A 20,073-nucleotide genomic window follows, 5' to 3' on the forward strand; every position below is an offset into this window, starting at 1 on the left:
GGCCCTTAGTTTGCCTCATCAGGAAGTCTAGTACCGGGCAGTGATCCCAGATAAGGAGGTAACAGCTTAGGATGGAAGTCACTTAATTAAGATCAGAGCAGAGGAAGAGAAACCTCATTTGCAAATCAGCCAGGGCTCTGGCCTTCCAGGGCCTGGGGAGCAATGAGAAGCCAGCGAGCAGCCCCAGAGCCCCGTGACTCAGCCATGTGATTCAGCGGGACACCACAAAGGCAACAAATGAGGAAATGCAACAGCCAGGTTTGCTCCATCGCTCTAGCAGGGTTTGCTGCAGAAGCTGAGGGAAAAGGGTCTGCTGCCAGCCCTGTTTTTCCCATCCCCAGTCCCAGCACCAGCTCAACTCCTCTGATCCCAACAGACCCCCTTCCCCAGCCCTGGCTGAGAGCCTGTCTGGGCTTGTTGTGCTCTGAGCTAGGTGGTCCTGGGAGGTACAGAGCATTTTTAAGATGTTAACACCAAACGCCCTCAGGAGGAGTGTGTGGCTGGAGCATCCATGGATAGAGCATCCCCTGCCAGAGCATCCCTGTCCTGCATCAATGCACCTCCATGCCAGCACCTCCATGCCCAAACACCCTGGAGGGGCAGTGTGCCCCTATCTGGCCTTCCAGACCTCTTCCAGCCCTTCTTTGCCTGTGTTTACAGGAGCTTGGAGCGAGTACAGATCCCCCAGCAAACAGCTGATGCAGCTTGCTGGAATGTAGCTGAGGTCAGGGCAGGAAAGCAGCCCTGCTGTCCCAATAGCAGCACCAGGCAGCCTGTGACCGGCTCCTGCTCACTAAAAGCAGCTGATGAAAACTGGAGCCCTGTGTTCAATTGATCTCCTGCACCTTTCATCCATGCAAATATGGGCATGTGCTCCCAGGAAGGTGGGAAAGGCCACTCAGAAATTGTCCACACACACACAAAGGCAGTGGCACCCAGAGCCTGCACCTACTTGGAAAGCCCCGCTCAGCCCTCTGCTCCATTCCTCAGGATGGGAACAGATAACCCAAAGTCACCTGTGGGTGATGTTTGGTGTGGTGCCGTTGCAACACCGCCTTCCATGCACCCAGAGCAGGGTTAGTCCAGCCCAAAACTAGAAGGCAGAACTGGAGGTGACAAACTCACAACTTCCAGGGTGGACATGTGTGCACGTTTGTTAGCAGCCTCGTAAGCATCTGCCTGGCAGTGGAGAGGGAACGTGAGTTGTTGTGGGGACAGGAATTTGGGTTGTTCTGCCTCTGGGTTCCTGGCTCTTTGCCTTTGATTCTAGGTTTCCAGTTTCATGTTGCATTTTGTACCCTCCTTTTGTCATCCTTTCCCTGAGGATGAAAGCATCCCTTTCCTTCCCCAAGGTAGAACCAGTGCTGAATGAGAGCCTCTGGTGACCCCGCTTTGGGTGGTAGTGGGGCCAGTGGCCCCTAGGGGGCTGGATGGAGTGCCGCACCCATGGGGTCAGAGTGGATCTGGCTGCGAGGAGCAGGATAAGAGAGACCTTGGCCAAAGGATACTCTTCACTCCAGGGTCTGCACAGGCCAGAAGATCCATCTGCAGAGCGTTAGTGGTGGTGGAAACACTGTGCTTTTCAACAGCAACAGAGTAGAAAGGATTTCATAGCATTCAATTACTCTTGGGTAGCCCCTCCAGCTTCCACCTGGGCGCAACAGGGAGCCAGACAAGGTTACACATGCTGTCACCAACATCCTTCCCCTTCTCTGCCCCACTTGGGCTTCATGCATCTTCATGTCCACCCACTCTACCCTGGAGTGACCAGCACATCTTGGTGGGCATCCTGGGAGGATGTTTGGCACACAGTCCCTCCACTGGCCACGGTCAGTCCAGGGTTGTGTGGGGCAAGGGGAGGGGGACCGGGCAGTCCCTGGAGGAAGGAAGGAGATCGATGCTTCTGTTTCCAGCACCCAGACCATCCCTGCATGTGTAGACCAAAGAGAGGAGTGTGTTTGCTCCAGGATGTGGGGCAGGAACCACCCCAGCCCCACCATGATCTCTCCTTGCCTCTACCTGGCCGGCTCCAGCAGTGTGGGGATGAGCAGGGCACAGAGTTGGGGGGATAAATACAGGGCAAAGGAAGAAATGTGCAAGGAAATATTTGGGAAGAAAGCATTGTCAAAAGCATAAAAAAAAAATCCTTTCTATGAATCAGCAGTTTCTGCTGAAAACTCAAGCAATTTATTAGGCCTTTCATGCTGGAGAACAGAGACACAGAGACATTGAGAGAGCCCCAAACGAAGAGCATGGGGGGAGGAGGAGGAGGAAGAGGGGAAGGACAAAAGGGCTTGGCTTGTGGCACTCATGCCCCCAGGATTTTGGCTGCAACTGCCCCTCAGGGGCAAGGAGACTCCCAGTATCCCACAGTAAGGGTGGAAGGAGGGAAGGTTGGCCCTTGCGGGGACCATGGAGCCAGTTCTCGGCCCTTCTGGAGACACGGTGTCCCCACAGCACCACCACAACTCACAAGCTTGCTGCTACAAGGAGGCCCTTTGTTTGCTGGTAGGGGCGGATGGGAGCGATGATGCAGAGACAGGGTTGGATGCCTTGTGGAAACCTGCCAGTTGGAGAGGGGCAGCAGAGCCGCGGCAGACAGCTGGCATGGAACTATGTGCATGGGGGAGGAGAAGGCAGCATTCCAGAATGTGTGATAACAGTAACTACTCCATCAGGCACCTGGTGCCCAGCAGGACAGGGAGACCTTGGTGGCAGTGGGTGCCTGGAGGTTCTGGGGGCCCCTAAAACACGCCCTGGGCTGCAGGTCGAAATCCCCATGCTGGTATTGCAAGCCCCCTTGGGTGTTGTTGATTCCCCTGGGTCTTCAGAGCCCTTGCCCAGCACCGTGTCAGCATCCATCACCCAATGGCTTCATGGGCAAATAACCATGGAGGGAGACAACCAGGCTCATCTCTCCCAATTGGGATGCTCATGCACCATCACCTTCGGCATGGGCTCTGCACCCTACAGTGACCCCAGCAAACAAGTTGGGCACAGTGTTCTGAGGGTGTGGGTGGCAGCAATGCAGCAGGACAGAGCCCAGACAGGCACTGGGCTTGACTGGCACAAACCTCAGCATGAGGAGCAGGAGGAGGATCTGCCAGGCTTGCTCCCCTCACCAGCCCAAACTTGGTGAACGAACTGCCAATACCACCAGCGCCTGAGCAAGGAGAAACTCTGAAACACAGTTGCTCTGGACCGCTTGGGCAGGGATTGTCCCCACCCTGGTGAAAGGCTTCCTGATGTTAATTGGGGCTGCTAGAAACTAATAATAGTCACCACCATAGCTACAATGACAGTACTGTGCTGACAAACTACACATCTCAGGGTGCAGCGGTGATAGTGGTGGAGGTGATAGTGGTGGCTGTGGTGGTGGTGGCCATGACAGCAGCAGTGATGGTGGTGATAGTGATGGTTGTGATAGTGATGGAAGTAGTGATGGTGGCAGCGATGGTGGTGGTGGTGATGTTGGTGGTATGCAGAGGCAGTGGAGGTGGTGGTGGCAGTGATGGTGGTGATGATGGGGCTGCTGGAGATGCTCATTACTAATAACAGTCACCACCATAGCAACGATGACTACCATGCTGACGAACTACACATCCCAGGGTGCAATGCTGCAGGAAGAACAGTGCCATGATGGTGGTGGTGGTGGTAGGGGTGCTGCTGATGCTGGTGGTGGTGGCAGTGAAGGCAGCAGCGATGGCAGTGGTGGGTGCTGGCAGTGGAGCAGACATGGGCCCTGGGGCTCTGCCCCCTGGCAGTGCCCCCCAGCTCTCTTCTCTCTCCTGTTGTCTCTGAGCTTTTCAGCTCATCCCTGCAGGCTGTGAAGACCTGGTGACAGAGCCTACCAAGACCTGGCAACAGAGTTTGCCACCAGCCTGGCTCCTCTGCTGAGCCGGGGTGGCTGGGAGCTGGTCCCGGCGAGCACCCGTGGGGGCCATGGGCTGCACTGCTGCAATGCCGAGGCCGGCTGTGTGTAACCAGCAGGCAGGAGTTTTGCCAAGCAGGATTTAAACCCTGTCCTCAGCTTCCCCGTGAGCTTTGACGAGGCTGAGGTGTCCTGAAAAGTGGCAACAATGGGAAAAGGCAGGTGGATCTCAATGACTTGAGAGGTCAGGGTGTGTCTGAGCATCAGGAGATGAGCAGGATCTGCAGTAGCAGCGAAAGCAGGCACGGAGAACAGTTAACGAACCCCTCACACCCAGTGCCCATGTAGGTCTGTCTGGGTGACGGAAGCGGCACCGGCCGTGGCACTGTGATGGGCAGCAGCCATGCTCTGGGATGTGTCAGGGTGGGGCTTTGGGGGTGCCTGCAACAGGAGGGCAGCACCTGTGGGCACCAGCACCCTCACCAAACCCAGCATGCTTGGCGCCCCGTCCTGGGAAAGGGGGAGCAGAGGAGCGGGAAGATAGTGGGAGGGCACAGGCAAAGCCCCAGGGAGGACCCTGGACCAGTGGGGCATTATGGGCACAGCCAGAGCCACCGGGGGAGCCCAGGGCAGGGGCACAGCGCGGGGACAGGGCCCCGCATGGGGCATAGGGCACTTGCTGGGAGGGACATGGCAGAGGGGACACAGCTGCAGGAGGGGGACAGGGCAGTGTGGGCATGACTGAGGGAGAGGGCTGGGGGCGGACACGGCAGTGGGGACACGGCTGGGGGAGAGGGGACAGGCTGGGAGGACATGTCAGAGGGTACACGGCTGAAGGGGACACTGCACCGGTGCCCGTGCGTGGGCGTCAGCGCGGCCCCGCTCTCCTCCACGGCCGCTGTGGCGGGGGCGGTGACGCCTCTGGCCACGCCCCTTATGCTAATGAGAGCTGAATCACGCTCAGGAGGGCAGCGGCCGCCGGGCGGGACTGAACCACCCGGGCGGAGGACAGGGGGGACGCGGCGGGCAGCGGGGCGGGGTGGCAGGGAGGCGAAGCGGGTGGCTGGCGGCGCGGAGAGCGGGGCGAGCTCAGCTATTCGGAGCAGCGGCACCAAGCGCGGAGAACTGGGGGCGGAGGACGGGAGAAGGAGAGGGAGAGGCGGGAGATCCCACCCCCCGCGCGCGCGGCGGTGGCGGCGGCCGAGGGCGGGGCGGCGGTGGTGGGCGCGGATCACGTGACGCGCGCGCCGCCGCCATTTTGTCCTGCGGAGGCACTATTTAGGGCGCAGCGCCCGGGCCGCCGCGCACTCCTCGCGGGGACGGAGCTCAGTGTCGCTGCCCCTCCCGTCTCCTTTCCCTTCCGCTCTTCTCCGCTTCGCCATTTTGCGGCCGGCGCTGCCCGCAAGCACCGGCGCCGCGGCGGAGCCCCCGCCCCCCCCCACCCCGCCCTCTCGTGCTCCCGCTCGCAGCGCCGCCTCGTCCGGCCCGGCGCGCAGCCATGTCCTCCGGTGCCAGCCCCGAGTACGCCTCCTTCTTCGCCGTGATGGGCGCCTCGGCCGCCATGGTGTTCAGCGGTGAGCGCGGGGAGTAGAGAGTGGAGGGTGGGAGGGGAGCGGGGGTGTTAACGGGATTAGGGGGCGGAAGGCCTTTTCTCAAGGTTGGGCGGGCAGGGCGGCCCCGGGCCTGGCGATGCACCCCCCTCCCGGCCTCGGCTCCATCCGGGTACCGGGAGGGGCTCTGCGCGGGTGACGTCACCGCGGCCCGCGCCGAGCCCCCGCGCCACGTGACTGCGGCGGTATCGGGGGCAGCGCCCCGCCCCCGGATACCGGTACTGGGGGCTGTCCGGCGGCGTCCTGGCGCCCCTCAGGAGAGCAAGAACCGAATCCTTGGGGTGTGGAAGCGTTTGAATCGGTTCTGCCGGGATTCGAGCATTAAAAGGAGTTGGTCGGTTCCTGCCCTTTTAATCGGAAGGAGAGTGGGATGTTGGCTTTTAATTGGAAGAGCGGAGATTTAGATTAGACATGAGGAAGAAACTGCTCACGAATTGGGCCTCCCTAACTGGGTGGGGAGACCCTTGCCCAGAGAAGTGGCTCCTCCATCCGTGGGCATACTGGACAGGAAAGGAATTCCTTGAAAACAGCATGCCTGGAATGCTGGAGGAACCAACAGTGGGACTACTGACCTGCCTGTTGGCTAGTGGAGGTCATGGAGGAATCAATTGAGATCTGGTGACTTGTTGGATAAAAGCCTCTTGCAAAATAGCAAAGGGACTAAATGCTGGGCTTCCTTCCTGGAGAAGGAGGCACTGGATGGATTCCTCTTTGAAAAATTGAACTAGGAAGCAGAACAGTATAGTTGTGTGGCCACTGATTTTGTGGTAGGCAAGCTTGGAAACATCACTGAGGGATGCAAGCCTGAGTCAGTGCATTAATAGGAATTCAGTGTTGTGTGGCTTGTCCAAACTGGGAGGGAAGCATTTCCCCAGAGCTGCAGGTTCGATGACATGGTACTGTGAGTTTGCCAGTGAAAGAGGAAAGCTCGAGTTGGGTCATTTGGAGTGAGTGCAGAGGCGGTATTGACAATTTGGTAATGATAGTCAGTGCTGGGATGGAACTGGTCCTTGGTGCAGAGGCTGTGTTGGATGGTCCTGATCCTGGCAATGTTGGGCCATGCAGTGCATCCTGCAAGGTCATGAGCACATCTGTGGGTTTAGTCACTAGACAAGTTATCAGTGCTAATGATGCAGAACTTTTAGTTGTGAACATTATGGAACATTTGTTTGGTGAAGCAACTTGGATCTTTAGGGTGATATGGCAGAGGCATCAATATAGGATAAACTAACCTTGCAGTGCTGTGTAGCATTCCTCACAGGGATGTGACACCCCAACATGTTCTGATGCTAATTGAGTGTTAGGTGTTAAAATTCTCACCCTGATTTAGAAGTCAGGCAGAAGTCTGTTTGGGAAAGTGATGTAAACCAGTCTATTAGGTAGGGGCAAATGTGATTGCTGGTTTTAACCATCAACTTTAGAGCAGCATCTTGGCTTAGAGCAACATTTATTAATCAAAATAGCTATTGCAATCCTTGCTTTTTCACTAGCAAGAAATTAGACTGTTCTGGCAGCAGAGCATTCTGCACTCTTGGATCTGATGAGTTCTTCGAAAGAATTTTGAGCTGCTCTAGGGAGTTATCCAGGTTCTTGAAAATGTGGCAGGTGGGTAAAGGGCTGGGAGGGAGCTGAGAGAGGGAGAGGTTTGCAGCTTAGCTTGCAGCCCAGTGTTTTCATGGAGAAAAACTGGTCCTTTTTGCTTGACTAGTGTTAGATATAAAGTTGCAGTTCTTGGTACTTTTGTCAATTGCCTGGCAATCGTCTCCTGGGATTTTGCCGGGTTTCAGGAAGCTGTAGTGGATGATTCCACCTGCTGACCACCAGAGACCATCTTTTGGTGCAGCTTCAACCTGGGGAAGCTTCACCTCAGCCCAGCTGCTGTGCAGAATGCTGTTGGTTGTGGTATAGAATCCATTTTCTATCACGTCACAATGCAATTGAGAAATGGATTGATTTTGTTGTGCAGAAGACTTTAGTGGTGATTTTTTTATTTTCATTCTGCCTGTGTGGCCCCATTTGAGCTTTTTTGATTTTTCCACTTTGGTGCAAATATTGAGCAATCGTTGAATGGTCAACGCAGAACCCTTCTTCAGCCTCTCAAGTTGTTTTGCGTGGTTCCCCTTCAATACCATCCTGTAGTTGGGTGTTGTCTGTTGAGGCGGGATGCCCCCAACCTCCTTAGCTAAAAGGTGCTCATTCCCATCGCAAAGTGTTCAGAGCCACTGTCAAACTTCAAGTCTGTTGGTGCCCTGGCCCAATGCTTGGTTGATATTGCAGCAGCTCCTGCTTCTTTACATCCTCTTTTGAATTTGTACAACAAAATTTCTCAAATTTGCTTTTTTCCCATCTTTAATTTCACAGCATAATAGGAATTAGTGATGAGTAGAAAGAAAACCACTGGCATAAATAAATAAAATTAATTTCATGCTTTAAAATGGTGCTCAGCCTGAACAGTTACTGCCTGAATACTTACATAAAAGTTTAGTCCAGACAAAGCATTGCAGTTTCCATGCAGAAATGGCAGTGACTTTAGCACCAACCAAATAAAATTGTCCCAGATCAGTGTTCACTAGTGCAGGTCTGACTCACGCTTGCATCTAAAGATGACATTCTTGTGGGGCTGGTGATATCAAGAACTGTTTCTAGTAAACAAATGCAGGTTCTGTACTGTGCAGGCTGGTTTGATGTGACAACAAGCAGTGGAGTTTGCTGTTGCATGTTGGCTGCTGGTGGCTGATAAGCAGTGGAGCTCGTTCAGGGCAGCCAACACCGATGGCAGCCAGAAAGACCAGAGCCAGCTGCTGTGACCTTGGCTGTCTCCAAGTCTACTTAATTCATTTGTTGATTACAGGTTGTTCTGATAGCCAAGTTTCCTTTATTTCCAATGTGTAAAAACATGGCTGGATCAGTGTCAGGTGCTGCTGAGGGAGCATATTATTGCAGCTTTTCCATGTGACTTGTGTGCCAGAATGGAGAAGTGTGATGTTGGGCAAAGCTGCTTGGTTCTGTGCTTGCTGATGCTTGTGTAGAAGAGCAGGATGTCCTGGGTGCACCCTGCTGACCCACAGAGCGCGATTACAGAGCCTAGCTGGGACCTGCACTCTGGGCAGGCGTTGGGTGCCTTCAGTGCTGCTTTACTGCCAAGCATCTGGAAGAATGTTGATGTAGAAAGCTCCAGCAGCAGTGTTAAGGTCAGTCCCATGTCTCTGCTCATTGTTGCTGCTGAGCAAATGGAACAGTGCTGTTCATTTTAAACTGAGACTCCAGGTGTTGTAGCAGTTGGCTGTTTGGGGCCTCCCTGGTGAAATTGCTGGCTCAGAACATCCAGCTTGATGTGGCTGACAGCCCTGCACAGTCCCATTCCAGAGGCATCTTGACTACAAACAGCTTGCAGCTCTGAAGGCAAATCACACCGTGCTTCCTGAAATACCATCTGAGTTGGGGGAGGTGGGGAGGTGGTGAGCTGCTTCCTTCATTCAGTAAGGAGCTGCAGGCATTGTCCTGGGAGGACCTTGTAGGTAAAAGTGGAATGGCAGAGTGAAGCTCAAGGTGGTTCTGTTCCATATCATTAGGGTGCTTCAGAGGCTTTGTGGCATGAGTAGGAGAACTGTGGGCTAGAGGCTGGCTAGTGGAGTGCCAAGACTGGAGTGTGGTAACAGCTGTGAACCAGACAGTGCTGGTACTGCTTGGTTAAGTTAAGGGAAGGCACCTCAATGAGAGTGTCACTTCAACTCAGTAAATGCTGGTCTTGGGATCATCCACAAACCAGACTGAGCATCAAGGTGAGTGCTGGCTCAACAAAGCTTGGCTCAAGCAGAGTAAACAGCTGCTGTTGCTGTGGCTCCCAGACATACCTGGTGGGAATCCTGTCTTACCCTGAAGTCACTGCAGACCCTTCCCTGCTGATGGGAGCATTCAGAGCAGAAGTGGATATGAATGACAGCTCCCTCAGGACCTAATAGCTCTGTATTTTTTCCCTTCCGAACACTAGCCTCTTCCATCTGTCCAGAACGTGACAGTTCAAGCAGCAGTTGTAACCTGAAGAACTTCCCCACCTTCTCAGGCTGGTACTGCACACAGTGGTTTTGCAGAAATACACGCTTCCACCTGCATGCGGTCCAACCAGACAGCAAGGCACAACTTGCTGAACTTGCATTCTGCAGACAGACTCCTGTGAGCACGAGGCTCCCAGTCAGGCTCATCTGGCCACACAAGTCTGCTGGATGCTGTCAGATGACTATGGCTTTCCCATGCCTTTGGAAGGAGGCAGCTCAGCTGCAGATGCCAGCTGGCAAGGGCCTTGAACTGCTGCGAGACTGACCACATGGAAAGGGTGAACCGTTGGCAAGAACTAGTCTGCCAGGCAGTGCCTGGAGTCCAGTGGTGTGCCCAGGCTGTAGAGTCTGCCATCTGTGAGGTTGCAACGGAGCTTATGTGATGGCAAAGATAAATACCAAGTGACGGGCCAGCCTGTACTCCATGGTGAGGCTGAGTCTTTATGCCACAGTTTGGAAAAAGACGAACAAACAGACAAAAAACCAAAAACCCACAACCAGGTGTGGTGTTCTTTTGGGCACAGAGAGCATAGACAAGAGCTCGTCCTGCAGCAGTCCCCACTGCTCCAACAGCAAACTGGGGGCTTCTTTTTTACCTTTGGCTGCTGCTATTGTGGCCCCTCAGTCTGCTGGTAGACTTCTGACTTCTGCTTTACAATGAATGGCCTGTGAGCATTGCAGGCTGGCTTTGATAATGCTGTGGGCTGCTGGTGCCAGGCTTGTCTGAGCCCCCATACTCTCAAAACGGGGGAAGGACAAAAGGCTTGCTGTCCCAAGTTCTACAGCAGGCAACTCATTTTGGTCTGCAGCTTCCTGGAGGATGGCCATTCTGTTTACCCCTCCAGTTATCGCTGGGGACTGGCTGGAGCTAGCCTGCTGCCAGCACCATCTGAATTGCAGAAACTCTGGATACGCTTTGACTCATGTGGCTGTCTCTTCTGCAGAGATGCATCTGGGCACAGCAACAGGGTTTTTCCAAGGCAGACGTGGAGTATCTGTTACTGTAACCCAAGGCAGAGCTGTTAGGTGCTGCAGGGTGTGGCAGTTGCTTTGAAAATGCCCTGGTTTCTGGCATGGCGAAGCCAGGGCTGTACTTGAGCTGGGCATCACCTCTAACAGCTCTCCAGCTGTTTAAGAACCAGCTTGAGGATGAGCAGGCATTCAGGTGACTGGATGCCTGCTGTCTGGTTCAAGGGAAGCCTCACTACTGTAGACATCAGTCGCTTTGGGGTGGAGTCATTATAGAGGGCTCCAGATAAGAGTACTCATACAGAACGTTCTTCCACGTGTGGTATGGTAGTAACCCATGGAATCGTCATTGAGGATTTGACTTGTGTTACTGGTACATTCCTAACACAGGGCAAGTCTCCCGGTTGCTCTGGAAGTCTTTTGCATTGTGATCCTCCCTGCTGGGACATGGGATGAATTGTGGGCATGATGGACTAAATGCTGCTGGAGCATTTTTGGCTGGTTCTGAACCTCTGTTCTGGAGCTGGGCATGCAGGTGCTGGAACTGTTTGTGACAGTGGTTCCCTGTCTGGAGAGTTCCCAGTGGTGTGGTCACCGTCCATGGTGGATGTTTAGTCCAGAGGAGGCCACAGAGATGATCTAAGGGCTGAAGCACCTTGTGTGTGAGGACAGGCTGAGAGAGTTGGGGTTGTTCAGCCTGGAGAAGAGAAGGCTCCAGGGAGACCTTAGAGCAGCTTCTGGTACTGAAAGGGGCTCTGGGAAGACTGGGTAGGGGCCCTTGATCAGGGAGTGCAGGGATGGGATGAGGGGGATGATTTTTAGCTGGAAGAGGTGAGATTGAGGTGAAATCTTTGGAAGAAATGTTTTGCTGTGAGGGTGGGAAGGCCCTGGCCCAAATTGCCCAAAGCAGTGGTGGCTGTCCCATCCCTGGAGGTGTTGGATGGGGCCAGGTTGGATGGGGCTCTGAGCACCCTGATCCAGTGGGAGGTGTCCCTGCCCATGGCAGGGGGTGGAACTGGATGGGCTTTGAGGTCCTTTGCAATCCCAACCATTATCTGATCTGTCAGAGCTCTGCAGGTGGTTCAAAGCCAACACAAGGCTTTGAAACAGTCTCTTTCTATATCAAGGAAGAGTCGTGTGAGGTGACTCGCAGCTAACTTAGCTATGAGATTAATGTGCTGGGTGCATGACCTTACTGAGCATTGTAACTATAGCTACAAAAGATTGGTCCTAATTCTTGCTCCAGCACTTCATCTGAACCACTGGCTGCCTGGGTTCCGGCAGTGAATATTGGAGGCAAAGCTTCACGGAAGGTCATGGCAGTGGCAAGACTGCAGCTGATGTTCAGTCCTTACTGAAGCTGTCACCAGCTGGGAAGTGACTTTCTGCTTGATCAGCCATCTTGATGCCACATGGCTGCACCACCTCTGCTACCACCACTGTCTACCGCAGCAGCTACTGTTTCCAGGCAGTGTATCGTGGGCCCTGTCAGATTGTGTTTGGCCCCCAGAGCACTACTGAGTCAGCTCTGGGTCATGAGCTCAAGGAGTTGCTCTTTGGAAGTATTTCAAAATCTGGTTAACGTTTGAGCCAGGCATCCTTAGGGGTGTAAAGCAAACTCTGTGTTGTGACACCACTGAACTTGGAAGCAGCAAGGTTTCTGCTTACAGGCAGAACAGCTTTCCCTCGTGCTGGAACTAGGTGGACCAAATGCTGTTTCTCTGTTTTGATAACTGTGTGCTTCAAAGGTGGTGTTGCAGCTGAACTGGTCTGTGTTGGAGACGATAGGGCTGTACGGTCTGAAGCACACATGGAGTCCTGGTGTGCAGTGGGGGTACAGCTGCTCTTCCTTTTCACTGCCTCTTACATTGACCTCTTCAAAACCTGTTCACTGACAGGATCTTGGAAAACACATCCTTCCTGCTCATCAGGAGTGTTGAAATGTGGTGGATGATGCATATGTGCTTCATGGAGCTGCCAAGAGGTGCTGGAGGGTTGACCCAGGTGCCATTAGCCTGTAGTCGGATAGTAGCGCTGCTGGGCAGGTGTGCAGTGGTGGGAAGTTGGTATGCCACCTGGACTGACACAGGGCTGTTCACAAAGGTGTGAGGAGAGTGTCTTGGGCTGGTGAAGAGCAGTGAGGCAAGAGCCTGGAGGCACAGCTGCAGGAGACTCCAGTGTAAGTTAGTCGGGATGCTGATGGGGGCGCATGGGGAGCAGAGTTGCCAGGTGCTGAGGCTGTACTTCTAGCACTCCTGTCTGTCGGTGGGAGTGAGCACTTCATCAGAAGCTGGGTACTGCAGAGTAAGGTCAAGGCAGAGGCTCTTGCCTGTTCCTTGAAATTGAGATGTAACAACTAGGAATTGAGGAACTTGTGCTGATGCCCCTCCCCAAAAGCTTAAGCAGGCTGACTTTCTGTAAGTGGGATTACAAAATCTACTTCTGTAATACATCGCTGCATTAATTGCAACAGCTTTAAGTAACTCCAGACTTGGAGGAAGTGATGACTGATCTATTTTTAAATAGTGAACTTCCTTCACGAGCCTCTGCATTTCTGGAGAGGCTTATAAAAGATTCCAGGCAGGAGAGGTGTTTTCTGCAAAGTGCTCTAGTCTGGGAATCATGATAGCCTGAACCTTGATTCCATTCTTTCCAATCCTTAGATGCATTATCCAACAGAAAAGGCTCCTAATTCAAGCTAGTGATTTCTTTCCAGGCTTCCCAGGGGCTTGACCATCACTGCACGCTGAGCCCGTGTGCTAGCTGCCAGGCTAAGCAGATGTGTGCAGGTAAAGTCTGCGCTCTTCTCTTAGCTCAGGCTTTGTGCCAAGATGGATGCAGGTTCTGAATGCCACTGAACAGCCCTTTGCTCTCCGCTCTGACAGGAGAGGGTCAGGAGCTTTGCTGAGACAGAACTAGTTTGTAGACAATGCAGGCTTTCCCTTTGGGTTCAGTTACAAAAACCTGAGCTCCCTTCTGATGGTGTTTGGAGTTAGCACCATCGTGCTGCCTATGTTCACCTTGTGAAGTCTCTTGGTGCAAAGCCAAGGGGATTGCTGCTTGGGTCCTGACTGGTCGAGGATGGGCTGTATGGAAATGCCAAGCAAGAAGTGGGAAGGCACATATCTGAAACCAGCCAGGTACCACCCAGCAGTTCTTCTGGTCAAGGTGCGGTAGCTGGCGCTTGAATGCTGCTCTGAGAGGCAGCTGCAGGTCTTTGGGAACAAGCAGCTCCCCCGGTCAAAAATACCAGGTTTTGAGTGAAGCAAGAACCACTAAGTCTCCAAGCAGTACGGAGATTGGGTATCCCCATGGCTTTAATGCTCCAGTAGACTTCTAGAGCAGGCAGGAACATTTTTTGTGCTGAATAGGAGTGTAATCTTTGAATTACGCCTGGTTGTTTCTGGAAAGGAGACTGCCCAACCTCCCATGTACCTTGCGGTGCTGTTTCAAGAACTTAGTCCTGGATGGATGCAGAGTTGTGCGTCCTCTGTTGGGAGATGGTAAGTGCAGTCGAGAGTTAAGGAGTTCCTACAGTACTTGGGAAGAATGTTGGAAGGAAAGGGGCCTCTGTCTTTCTAAGTAATTCAGAATCAAAGAATGAGGTATTTCATAGAATCATGGAATGGTTTGGGTTGGAAGGGATCTCAAACCCCATCCAGTTCCACCCATCTGCCATGGACAGGGATACCTCCCACTGGATCAGGGTGCTCAGAGCTCTGTCCAGTCTGGCCTTAAACACATCCAGGGATGGGGCAGCCACCACTGCTCTGGGCAACCTGGCCAGGGCCTCCCCACCCTCACAGCAAAACATTTCTACCTAAGATCTCATCTCTTTGAGTGGAAAACCATTCCCCCTTGTCCTCTCCCTGCCCTTCCTGATCCAGAGCCCCTCCCCAGCTTTCCTGGAGCCCCTTTCAGTACCAGAAGCTGCTCTAAAGCCTCCCCAGAGCCTTCTCTTCTCCAGGCTGAACAACCCCAACTCTCGGTCTCTCCTTGTATGGGAGGTGCTCCAGCCCTCGGATCATCTCCATGGCCTCCTCTGGACTCGCTCCAACAGCTCCGTGTCCTTCCTCTTTCGAGGACTCCAGAACTGGACACAGGGCTCCAGGTGGGGTCTTGCCAGAGCAGAGGGGCAGAATCCCCTCCCTGGCCCTGCTGGGCTTGATGCTTTGGATGCAGCCTAGGACATAGTTGGTTTCTAGGCTGTGAGTGCACGCTTCCAGCTCATGTGGAGCTTCTCCCAAGTCCTTCTCCTCATGGCTGCTTCCAATCCATTCCCCACCCAGCCTGGATTTGTACAGGGGTTGTCCTGACCCAGGTGCAAGACCTTGGCCTTGTGAACTCCATCAGATTTGCACAGACCCACCTCTCCAGCCTGTCCCAGTCCCTCTGGGATTTGTAGGAGCTTTTGTGGGGCTTAATACAAACTTTTCTAGGCAGAAGTTTACGTTGTGGGGCGGTGCTTTTGGACTCCTCTGGGACTTGTCATCTGGAGGTGCTGAGTCTGTGTTCTGCTTTGAAAACTGAGATTTGTGTTTATGTTTATCTCTGCTCAGGTGTTCACTCCGGTTATCATAGGAGTGAGGTGGTTGTGGCTCTCTAACCTACAAAACCATACCCTACAGTTCCAGTGGTTCTATTAACAAGTGTTTGGACCCACATCTTTCTCTGGTGAGGTTGTTGACATGCAGCAGGTGTGCTTCCTCTGAGGAACAAAGTGCAACAATAATAGACGAGTTTGCCATCTCTGTGTCTGGTGAACCTGGATTTTAGCCCCAGGCTGGACCTTCAGCAGAGAGATTTTGTGTGAGAAGAGGCTCTGTGAAGGTGACTTGTTAAACATTGGGTGCATCAGAGAGCTTGGCCCAAGGTTCCATAGACTGTAAATCCCAGCTTTCAGCAGGGTTAGTTAATTCTGCTGCGGTAGAAAGGCGGGATTTACTGCGTTTTCTTAGTGGAGTTGAAGCCTTGCCATGTGGGCTCAGCACTGACTGAGGTTATGAGTCAGGATTTGAATGCTGGGTTTTGGTTCCTAAATAAGGAATGAACGTCTGCTGGGGAGCATATCCTGCGGTGGAGCTTACCTAGAGGGCATTCTGTTACCAGCGCCTTTCTCTTGATCCACCTTTGGTTTGGGATTCTAGATAGGTCACTTCATCATCCTGTGAGGAATATTCCCAGCTGACAAACCAAGCAGCTGAGGGACCATGTTTCTTCTGCACAGTTCTTCCCTGTGCTGACTCAGCTCTCCTAACACTGTAGCTTGGCAAAGGAGATGGTGTTTGGGAGTATGTCTAATGCGTTCTTTTCTCTTCCAGCCTTGGGAGCTGCCTATGGAACAGCAAAGAGCGGCACAGGGATTGCAGCCATGTCTGTCATGAGGCCTGAACTCATCATGAGGTCCATCATCCCTGTGGTCATGGCGGGAATTATTGCAATCTATGGCCTCGTAGTGGCTGTCCTCATCGCCAATGCCCTCTCACCTTCCATCACGCTATTCAAGTAAGTTGCTGCCTCTGCCTGTTCTGTTTGTCCAGTTACTGTGTGGGTGCTGCTGAGTGGGTGGATTGTGCTCCTGGCCCAAGGAAGGGCTGTCAGTGTCAAATGATCTGGACCTGGCCATGGCAGCAGGGGTGGATTTTGCTGCCCTGCCTGCCCTGGGCCTCGGTGGCAGTGCAGCCTGGTCAGCTGCCCTGTGAGCCAACAGCTCGGACATCATGGCTGGGAAAAAATGCCATGATTTTATGGCTTGAAAGAAACAGTTCAGTTCAGGCAGTGCTGGGAGAGGAGGTTCATCTTGGCTCATGGTGCCACGTTCTACACCTGGAATACACAAGTCTAAATACTTCTCCTGTTGCCTGGGAGATGCAAGTGAATAATTAATATTGCTTGCTGCCTTATGTGCTGGTAAATTGATCCTTAAGCCAAACATCAGGCCTCTCCACCAGCTAGTCTGAAACTTAATCTGTTCTTGGCTTTTGAGAACAGCTGGAGCTAGCTTGAGGCCTCTCAGAGTAGAACAATGCTGAGGTCTAGCAGGAGATATCCTGTACGAGCTACAGCTGATGGGCAGTGTGGTTGGCCTAATATGCTGTGATCTAAGACAGCAGGTATGAAGGCTTCTTTGCATTTAGCCGGTGCCAGATGTTGATAGGGATGGCTTGGCAGGCGCCCCTGCCTGGAAAACCAGGCCCTTCCTGACCAACTTTAACCTAACTCGACTCTAACTCCAGACCTAACAATCACCTGGATGTACTGGGGCTGAGTTTAAAAAGATGGGAGGCAAAAGCAGCTGTTACAGGGGATGGAGCACTGTGGGGCAGGCATCACTCCGAGCTGGCCTGTGTGGCTATGGTGAGCATGGCTCTGGCAGTGTGTCAGGCCTGCACTGCTCAAAGAGGCTGTGGACAACAGCTGGGTGGCCACATGAACTCATGGGCCCAGTGGCTGAGCTTTGTGTATGGGCCAGGCCTGAATGTCAGCTAAAGATCTTGCTTCGCTGCTGGTTTCTTTAAGTATTGGAGCTAGGAGCCTCAGGAAGAGTCTGCCTTTAAGCACTGTCCTTGCTTAAAGAGCAGAGCAGCTCTTCCTGCAGGAGAAAAGCTCCCTTTAAATGTTAATTCGTGTTTCACTTGAGGACTGTGGAAAAAGAGCCTGAAGCAGAGGGGCTGGGTGTCCTGTTGCCACTGAAACTCTCCATCTCTGTCCTACAGGAGTTTCCTGCAGCTGGGTGCTGGCTTGAGTGTGGGCCTCAGCGGTCTGGCCGCTGGCTTTGCCATTGGCATCGTGGGTGATGCCGGTGTTCGGGGAACAGCGCAGCAGCCCAGGTTATTTGTGGGCATGATCCTGATCTTGATCTTCGCTGAAGTCTTGGGTCTCTACGGCCTCATCGTTGCCCTTATTCTCTCCACAAAGTAAACCTTGCGGTATAATGTAAAGAGATGTAACAAATCCACCTTTAAAAACAAGCTCCAGAATGACAATGGTCTCAAATGTGTACAGTTGTCCCAATTTGGTAGTTGATCTCTTGTAAATGCGCAATGTATGTTAGTGACTTGTTTGTCCTGTGTGTATTCAATATGCAATTGGATGGGCTGCTCAAAGCCAGCTGCCTGGCTCGGGGCAGCCTGTGTGCAATTTTCCACCCATTGCTGTTAGTACTTTATGTATAAATATGAACTAGAAATGTAATTTTTCTCTTCACTGGATGTTTATTTATAAAAGACTTGACATGTTCATACATCTATGGAGCAAGGATTTTCAATTTCCCATGCTATATCTATTAATCTTATCTAGGTAGATTACACTGTGGGGTCAGTTGTAAGTGCAGAGAATTCCTTGGATGTAACTATGATTCTCAAGATTGCTGTAGTGTCCTGGTATTGGAGTATGAGAATTGTGTTTTATTACAGCAACTGTCCGAAACACTCCAGTGTTTCAGTAGTAACCGCGTATGCTCCGGCATCAGAGTCGTGCACCCAGTGTTGGGTTACAAACTTCTACCATGTTTCCGAATAAAACTTCCTCACTACATTGCTGTAATGAGTCCTCTGCCTCTGATTTTGTGCTTCTGCTGCTCCTTTGGGAAGAGGAACTATTCCTCCAGGGGGAGGCAGGTTCCTGAAGTGACTGAGTGCTAGGCAGGAGTGGTGCAGCTGTTGCTGCCAGACCATTCCCTCCTCCTGGGCCAGCAGCAGGGCCATTTCCAGCTGCTGCCCATGGGCAGAACTTGTGGTGTGTGGGAAGGTGAGGCTGTGGCTGCTCTGTGCTTGTCCTGGCCAGGCAGTGCAGCCTTGCTCTTGTGAGGGCTCTGCAGAGACTCTGCTGGTTGGAAAGTAGTGCTGTTAGCAGTTGGCTCCAAAGTACTTGCATAATATTCCCCTCAAGATGGGCTCATTCCAGAAATCATATTTTCAACTTGTGAATTGAGAGTATCGGAGCTGAAGTTCCGCTGTCATAGCCAGTGGCTGCTACATGAGCCTCCTCCCAGGAGTTGTGGGTGTTGCAGAGCAGTGCTGACAGAGGAAATGTGTTGGACATTTGCATGTGTGGAGCTTGTTCCAAACTGCCTTTGGAAATGTTACCTTGACTGTAGTTGTGTAGTGTGGAGAGCAGCACAAGCTTTATCACAGAATCATGAAGACTGGAAAAGACCTTTAAGACAGAGTCCAGCCCTTAACCTCACACTGCCATCTCCACCACTGAACTGTGTCTCTAAGTGTCACATCTACCTGGCTTTTAAATCCTTCCAGGGATGGTGATGACTCCACCTCCCAGGGCAGCCTCTGCCAGTGCTTGACAACTCCTTCCCTGAAGGAATGTTCCCTAATATTCTATCTAGACCTTGGTGTACCTTGAGCCCATTTCCTCTCATCTTGTTGCTTGGGAGAACAGACCAGCACTAGCCTCACTACAGCTTCTTTTCTGGAAGCTGCAGAGAGTGATGAGGTCTTCCCTCCAGGCTAAACAGCCCCAAGTCCCTCAGCTGCTCCGGCAATCCGTGGGCTCCAGACCAGCCCCCCAGCTCCATTCCCCTTCTCTGGGCGCCTTGTTCAAACCAAAATGTCAATATTGAACAGACAGCTGTTACCAGTAGTGCCTTTGCTCTAGCCACGCTGAGGAACTTGGAGTGATCTGTTGGAACCTCTTCTGCGAGCCTGGATGGGTGTGGAGGTATGGTGATGTACATGTATTTTACCCCTATGCCTTGTGTACTGTGTGCCAACAAACAGCTCTTATGAGGAGCCGTGGCTTCAGCATGAGGAGCTTACTGAAGCTGTGGCTGGAGCTCCTGTCCTGGCAGGAGCCTTCACCCCCAGCCTGGTGTCACTGTGGTCTCCAAACAAGATCTCTGTGAACCAGTCATTACGCAGGTATGGATTCGCTCATGCTTTTGGGAAGGTGTAGTTTGATCATTAATAAACAGTAACAAATGGATTAGTTGGTTGTTCACTAAAAAGCTGATCCAAGCACTCATTTCCTCGGCTGCTTGTGTCAGGGTGGGCTGTGTGGTGGGGTATTTCAGAAGGGCTCTTCCTGGGCTATGTGGAGGCCTGAACTGATGGAAGGAAAATCTTGGATGTCTGTTGGGCTGAGTGGAAAAGTTCCTGCTCTGAATTGTGCTCCTCAGCCCAAAGTAGCAGACTTCAGACTTCTGATTCAGGTTTTGCCTGGGAGCCATAAAGACTTGTGGAAACAGCAGCAGAAGTCTCTATGGGGAGCTGTTGCAGTGGGAGCCTTCTTGGGGTTTCGCTGCAGCCTTGCAGCTGGGAGGGGGTGGGTCACAAATCCAGGCTCTCGAGACAATACATCCATCATGCAGCTCTGGTGAGAGGAGCTGGATTCTGCTTGCGTAGAGAAAGAGAGTCTGGCTGGGGCTGCAAACACCTTTATTGTCTGTTTTTAGCTTTTTTTAAGGGGGACCTGCTGCCAGCTGTCTTTTTTTTTGCCAATTTACAAAAATATGAACAAATTGCATTTAAGAGTGTGACTCAATACTGGTGGCAGCTTTTGTATCCAAGAGAAACAAGCACTGGAAGAGCACTGGTCTATAGGAACTCCTTCA

General features: G+C 52.6%; 1 protein-coding gene across 1 annotated transcript; it reads left to right on the plus strand.

Annotated features, from left to right (window-relative positions):
• Nucleotides 1-5,137: 5,137 nt before the first annotated feature.
• Nucleotides 5,138-18,050, plus strand: ATP6V0C (ATPase H+ transporting V0 subunit c). Its single transcript, XM_054080834.1, has 3 exons — nt 5,138-5,445; nt 15,827-16,010; nt 17,222-18,050. Exons 1-3 carry the CDS (start codon nt 5,370-5,372, stop codon nt 17,424-17,426), a joined length of 465 nt encoding a protein of 154 aa, XP_053936809.1. The 5' UTR covers nt 5,138-5,369; the 3' UTR covers nt 17,427-18,050.
• The last annotated feature ends 2,023 nt before the right edge of the window (nt 18,051-20,073 follow it).

The sequence above is a fragment of the Cuculus canorus genome, chromosome 15 (genome assembly GCF_017976375.1).
Source record: "Cuculus canorus isolate bCucCan1 chromosome 15, bCucCan1.pri, whole genome shotgun sequence".
Classification (NCBI taxonomy): Eukaryota; Metazoa; Chordata; class Aves; order Cuculiformes; family Cuculidae; genus Cuculus; species Cuculus canorus.